At 38.0% G+C, this 7277-nt stretch overlaps 1 protein-coding gene across 1 annotated transcript; it reads right to left on the reverse strand.

Moving 5' to 3' along the window:
- Positions 1–44: 44 nt before the first annotated feature.
- On the reverse strand, positions 45–3885 carry LOC117290478 (ficolin-1-like). Its single transcript, XM_033771896.1, has 4 exons — positions 3840–3885; positions 2890–3123; positions 998–1134; positions 45–317 (listed from the first exon to the last, which is right to left on the reverse strand). Exons 1-4 carry the CDS (start codon positions 3883–3885, stop codon positions 45–47), a joined length of 690 nt encoding a protein of 229 aa, XP_033627787.1.
- Between the last annotated feature and the right edge of the window lie 3392 nt (positions 3886–7277).

Genomic DNA, 7277 nt, shown 5'->3' on the forward strand with positions numbered 1-7277 from the left:
AGCATGAATTGGAATATATTACGTCCAGTTATTTGTCTGTCTCTTTATTTACCAATTGGTCCCATTCCTGAAGTCCCAACACTGATGTTGTAAAACTCTCCACTAACACGGAATTGAGATTTCGTCAAAGAGCCTTTTACGCCCGTTTCATCTGTGAGATTCACACGGATAGTCCATTTGGACTCAGCTTGACCAGTCAGAAGACGGACTGCCTCATTACCAAGCCAGAACTCCCCTGGAAGGTTCCCAAAGCCTCTCTTGTACTCACTCCAGTTACGCGTGAAATTCACAGATCCATTCAGACGTCTCTGAAACACCTTCACACAAGTAAACGATACACTTCTTTTACATGGTTGTGTCTTTATTTATTTGGATATTCAACCACTGTTATGGGGAGTGGGAGTACTGAACTTTAAACGGATTGGTTGTCGAAAGAGCGCATGGCGTGGCCGAGAGGTTAAGATCACCGGACTCAAGCTCTGGTATTTCTGTTCAGCATAGTGTGGGTTCGAGTCCCACTTGTGACACTTGTGTACTTAAGCAAGAACAATTAACTAGTACTGCATCGTTCGTCCTTCGAATGGGACGAAGAGCCCTTGACCCCTTGATCCCGTACGTTAAATATACCAATAACACTTGTCGCTTTGAGAGAAGGGGTTCGCCCCTGTGTTCCTGGCAATGGCTGCTAAATGCGCCATAGCACCATGTGAACCATTAAAAGGTGCTACATAATGGGGTCTCAAAATTCATAACTTCAATAGCATGTCTTTCTGAAACAATGTGTATTCTAAGCGCATTGAGTACCTTCTTGTTGGTAGATACATGTGCTTTACAAGACTTCGGTATTATTATTATTCATTTCAATCATCTACTTCTCAAAGGCATATTTACCATACAATTCATCAACATTAAGTCGTCATGTTTGAATGAAACTATTTCAGGTGGGAAAATATTTCTCCGGGACCAAAACAAAAGTTTAAATAAAAAGTTGAATTACCAGCCAGCCCGTAGTACCGTCCATGTCACAGTAAACGTCCAGCACCTCTGGCTGGTTGTTGGGCAAGTAGATAGTGTAGACACCACTCTCAGTGTTACCGGCATCCAACAACTCCTGGCAGTCCTTGGGTTCATCATCTAAACAGTTTGTTGAAAATGTATTCATACTCTACATTAAAAACTTAACAGTAGTTGCGATTTATTTGTATTGTTATAAATAGTGATAGGAAGAAAAAACACCTTGATGCTGTCAAACATTCTCGGCATGTTGAAAATAGAACTCTTGTTCTTCCATGTTGCTGCATAATGCATGCACTAGCACTTTGCATTCAGAGTTGTGTGGACTTCGTAGTGTTCTGTTATTCTTTTTCTAACGAGGCATCTTGTGGGACCGATTTTAACAAAGAATTACGTTGTGGGGACCGACTTTGTTTCATGGAGTCCCCACAACTCTTGGTATGCCTGCACACAAGTTTGTTCTCTTGTCATATTGACACTTGTCACCGACTTATTATGATGACAATATCAATGTCGTTATCTGGTCACAATGTTGTCACAATGCATTGCAATGACTTTATGATTTTGACAAAATCTTGAAATCCTTTGGTTTTGATCTGGTCGTCGTTTAACCCATGTGATCCTGTCATTATCTTAACGACATATTGTAATCTTCTGGTTGTGCGCTGGTCATCGTAGCCCCTCTGATTGTGCCATTGTCTTATCAAAATCTTGACATCTTGTTTTGAGCTGGTCTTTGTAACCCATGATCCTTTTATTATCTGATCAAAATCTTGTCATTTTGGTTTGAGCTGGTCATCAAAACCCATGATCCTGTTATTATCTTATCAAAATCTTGTCATCTTGGTTTGCGCTGGTCAACGTAACCCATGTGATCCTGTCATTGTCTTATCAAATTCTTGTCATCTTGGTTTGAGCTGGCCAACGTGATCCTATTGTCTTATCAAAATCTTGTCATATTGGTTTGAGCTGGTAATCGTAACCATGATCCCTGTCATATCTTATCAAAATCTTGTCATCTTGGTTTGAGCTGGTCACCGTAAAACTCGTGTGATCCTGAGTTTGGTTTCAGCTGGTCGACGTGATCCTGTCATTGTCTTATCAAACTCTTGTCATATTGGTTTGAGCTGGCCATCGTAACCCATGATCCTGTCATTGTCTTATCAAAATCTTGTCATAATGGTTTGAGCTGGTCATCGTAACCCATGATCCTGTCATTGTCTTATCAAATTCTTGTCATCTTGGTTTGAGCTGGTCATCGTAACCATGACCCTTGTCATATCTTATCAAAACCTTGTCATCTTGGTTTGAGCTGGTCATCGTAAAACTCATGTGATCCTGACATTATCTTATCAAATTCTTGTCATCTTGGTTTGAGCTGGTCATCGTAACCCATGTGATCCTGTCATTATCTTATCAAACTATTGTCATATTGGTTTGAGCTGGTCATCGTAACCCATGTGATCCTGTTATTATCTTATCAAATTCTTGTCATCTTGGTTTGAGCTGGTCATCGTAACCCATGATCCTGTAACAGTATTATCCTATCAAATTCTTGTCATCTTGGTTTGAGCTGGTCAACGTGATCCATTGGATCCTGTCATTCTCTTATCAAATTCTTGTCATATTGGTTTGAGCTGGTCATCGTAACCCATGTGATACTGTGACAGTATTATCTTATCAAATTCTTGTCATCTTGGTTTGAGCTGATCATCATAACCCATGATCCTGTCACTGTCTTATAAAAAATCTTGGCATCTTCTTGTTTGATCTGGTCGGTAACCATCATGATCTTAGACGTTTTTCTGTATAGGCTCTATGGATTGTATATATATTTATGAATTTGATATTTTACTTTGTTTATAAATTACTCACAATGGCAGTTAAAATAATCATGAATCATCTCTACGTCGTCAGTAAACATAGGTTGATCAGTGTAGTATGGCTCAACATGTCTGTTTGGTGCCATGGCGTTTACACCCCCTGGTAATATAACGGCGCAAGAACACCGTTCTTGATGGCTACCCGGCATCACCCATCTGAGCTTGCCGTGATGATCCGGCTCTTGCTCAAAATAACATACTTTGACTGCAGCTCCTTCACTGACAACTAGAAAAAAAATCCCGTAATAGTTTAACGTGCGCACATGATGTCCTAAATATATCAATATCAAGTTTCCCAAACTGTTAAACGTATTAATTCGACAACAAATGCTATAAGAACATTCTTACCTTGAGATCTTTGCCGTTTAATTATTTTTCTTTATTTATTTATGTCAAGATCTTTAAAGACACTGGATACTAAAATCCCGTAATAGTTTAACGTGCGCACATGATGTCCTAAATGTATCAATATCAAGTTTCCCAAACTGTTAAACGTATTAATTCGACAACAAATGCTATAAGAACATTCTTACCTTGAGATCTTTGTCGTTTAATTATCTTTCTTTATTTATTTATGTCAAGATCTTTAAAGACACTGGATACTAATTGTCAAAGACCAGTCTTCTCACTTGGTGTATCTCAAAATATGCATAACACACACAAAAAACTGTGAAAATTTTAACTCAATTGGTTGTCGAAGTTGCGGGATAATAATGGAAGAAAAAACACCCTTGTCACATATAAGTTATGTGCCTTCAGATGATTGATTTCGGGACCTCAACATTTAATTCTGAGTTCTCGAAATCAAACTCGTTGAAAACTATCGTTACTTCAGAGGGAGCCTGTTTTCACAATGTCTTATACCATCAACAGTTCTCCATTGCTTCTATTAATTGCCAAGTATGAAGAAAAAGAAGTAGAGTAAGACAAAACTCAGCTTACCGCATAAGAAGACCATCAAGGCGCCTGCCGACAATAAAGAGTCCATATTCCAGTACCATAGATAGAAAGAATAGACTGGTATATATAGCGATGACGACGCAAGAAAAAGGTTGCTGAAACACTGCCAATCAAAGCAAGGTCAAACAACAACATTTAAACAATAGGCATTTTCTTTGACCTTCATTAACATGATTTGTTTTCCCGGAGATTCAAAATGTCCATATTCCAGTATAAATAGAAAGAATAGACTGGTCAAACAGCGATGACGAGGCAAGAAAAAGGTTGCTGAAACACTGCCAGTTAAAGCAATCTCAAAGAATAGGCACTTTCTTTGAAGTTCAAAATGTCCGTTCAGCTGCCATCGCATGCAGTCAGTATTCCGAAACGCACAACCTTGCCGTCATGGAGGTAGTGGAGCTACACCACCAACCAATAAGCAGTAGGGGCTTGTTGTTGTGCGGATTTAGAGCGGAAAATGTTATCTGACTCTCTTATTACTTCCTGTGACAGAAAATCAAAGTCAATTTGTTTCCTTCCGTTGTCGGAGCATCCTCATTTGATGAAGATGTCTAAAATAATTCATCGCGGACCACGAGCATTTAATATTAACACTTGCATTGAAATATAATACTAATCTAACGGCTGTTTAATGCCAAATATATTGTATCCAACAAGACTTTACCCACAGCATACTTATAATGCTAAATAATCATACTGCTCATTATAAAACAAAGCTTCACAATAAAATAATTTAAAAACAAACTATCGGGTAGACTCAATAATTTCAATTCAAATAAACTCAAGTATTACAACTTCATGGAAAATGACAATGTTAATGCAGTTACAATGAGCAAGACAATTCTAAAGATAACAAAATGCGTTTTGAGTTAAGATTCATGGATGTTTGTATATGTGCGGGCGGTTAACACATCCCTCAAACGAGGAGCAGCAGCAGCAAATTATGCCCCGTTCCCCAAACATTATTTGGAACGAGGAGTAAAATGTTGAGGGACTCTACAATCATGATCATACGATTGAGTGGTGAGGCCAGTAATGTAGTACGGAGCTAGTAGACTTGGTGGTCCCCTGTCTTTATATCCGTATAGGGATAAGGACATGTATTGGCTGTACAGAACCAGTGATACCATTGGATAAAATGTACCTGTAAACACTACGCGGGGGTACGCCCATTATTATGGATGTTTTATAATGTACGTTGAATTTGAATGCAAGATCAACGGTATATCAGTACCAAGTGAACGTCAGGATCTTGACGTTTTTGGAATTTTAAATGGAACATGTTATTATCTTTTTGTAGGATGGCACTTTCTATAGCGAAAAGGCGGGGCAATAAAGCCGTTGCACACGTGTACCGATTGTTGATATAGGCTTCCAAACGAGTTGTTAGAGTGAGTGCGTCACTACTGCGCATGTACGTTGTTGGTCAGTAGTCAACTAAAATGAGCGCTCTCGAACTTGCCCTTTATTGCACAAAGGGTACTAATTACTGACAATTCGGAGTAGTTCCCGTAGACGCTGTTGTAACCACTGATTGACAGACAGCGAAATAAGGAACAAACAATTTCAACCATGGGAGGGATGAGGCAAGAGAGGGATTTATTGCAGTGTCCGTTATAGCAACCCAGACAGTTAAATTGGAAAACTTAAAAGACCCTTTTTCATGCTGTTTTGCTCTGAAGTTTGGTTACGCCAGAATAGTAAAAATTACACAACGGACAAAGGATATGCTTTTCGAGAACATTTATAATACGCCCCTCTTAACATTCATGCATGACGTCATAGTTCTATCCCACATTTTAGGCTATAAAGGCGCACGTCCGCCACCACTTGCAGTCGAACTTGCAGTGGAGTTGTGACGTATATTACATTGTATTATGCATATAATATTAAGAGAGGCGTATAATATTGGTTTATTCAGACAACATGGGGATGGAGACTTGCACGCACAATTATTATTATTTATTATTATTATTATTATTATTATTATTATTACAATGATGCAAGCAACTATTTCACTGCTATTAATACAACGACATGCTAATTCTTAGATTGTTATTATCCGGGGTGACACCTGAACGCACATCCACTATTTTGACCGTAAATTATTTATTGAAAACATCCAGTTTAAAACTATAATATGTAACAAATACTAATTGTATTAAAGCCATTACACTTTCGGAACAGAAAAAAAAAAGTTCACAGATTTACAAATAACTTACAGGGTTTACAGAAGGTAATGGTGAAAGACTTCTTTTGAAATATTGTTCCATGAAATGCTTTACTGTTTGAGAAAACATTGAAACAATTATCAATTCTCGATATCGAGAATTACGGACTTTTTTTAAACACATGGTCATGACACGGCGAAATGTGCGGAAACAAGGGTGGGTTTTCCCGTTATTTTCTCCCGACTTCAATGACCGATTGAGCCTAATTTTTTTTTGAGGTTTGTTATTTTATATATAAGTTGTGATACACAAGGTGTGGGCCTTTGGAAAGTAATGTTTACCGAAAGTGTCCAATGGCTTTAAGAAACCCATGTGGCATGTTGTTCGTTCAACCGACATTTTCAATGATTTACACTATAGACAATTGGCATGATTTACACCATAGACAATTGTAAAAATTATCCATCTGTCGTTTTTTTTAAGAAAGTAAAATAAACAACGTTTAAAGTTGTCCGATACCAACAAACCTTTGGACATGTCTTTCCCATGAGCAAGTACCCCCAACTGTATAGCAGGCACAATGGTTTACAAACTTTATTCTGATTTCCAATTACTTCACCCTCTACAACCTTAGAAATTTTAAGTCTGGAAATCCTGATAAGCCTCTGTATGTAGGTCAGACCTTGTGTTAAATAAAATGTTCAAACTTTTTCTTAAATACAATACGATTTAGTTCCTGTGACGCAAGATGCATTTGAGCTCAATGACGTAAATTATTCTGAAAAGTACACCCAGTTGTATGACAAGTTTGGATCTGATGTGTGGGATATTCTGTCTCCCATCAGCATTGTGTGGATTGTCTAGGGTAGTATGTCTATCGAGACAGATTATCGTGGTATAAAATGTCACCCTCTCCAGGCTCTCCATTATTTCATCCGTTTTGTCTCTTCAAACAAAATCTGCTATGACTATTACGTTGTTTGTTAATCTGTAGGATTAGAGCATTTTTTACTGTGGTTTATGTTCCACGATGGTGAATGGGGGAACTACATGCATGAATACTATTAATAATTGACTTTGGGTCGATAGCATTATGCCTACTTAAGGTTCCAGGTACTGAACTATTCTTAAACACTCTAGATCACATGGCACAATAATTACTTTAAAAAAACCTTCGTTGAAATAGTGTATTTAAAGATCTGTGTAAGCCCGGTTCAATGCGATATGAATTCTGACGACACAAATTCGC

Source organism: Asterias rubens, chromosome 5, assembly GCF_902459465.1.
Source record: "Asterias rubens chromosome 5, eAstRub1.3, whole genome shotgun sequence".
Taxonomy (NCBI): domain Eukaryota; kingdom Metazoa; phylum Echinodermata; class Asteroidea; order Forcipulatida; family Asteriidae; genus Asterias; species Asterias rubens.

Bases quoted from the DNA above. Each gene is read 5' to 3' on its own strand.
- LOC117290478 (XM_033771896.1), bottom strand. From the start codon at position 3,885: ATGGACTCTTTATTGTCGGCAGGCGCCTTGATGGTCTTCTTATGCG. The intron at 3,124-3,839 runs GTAAGCTGAGTT...TTTTTTTTCTAG, and splicing joins CTTGATGGTCTTCTTATGCG to TTGTCAGTGAAGGAGCTGCA. The intron at 1,135-2,889 runs GTGAGTAATTTA...CAAACTGTTTAG, and splicing joins TGATTATTTTAACTGCCATT to ATGATGAACCCAAGGACTGC.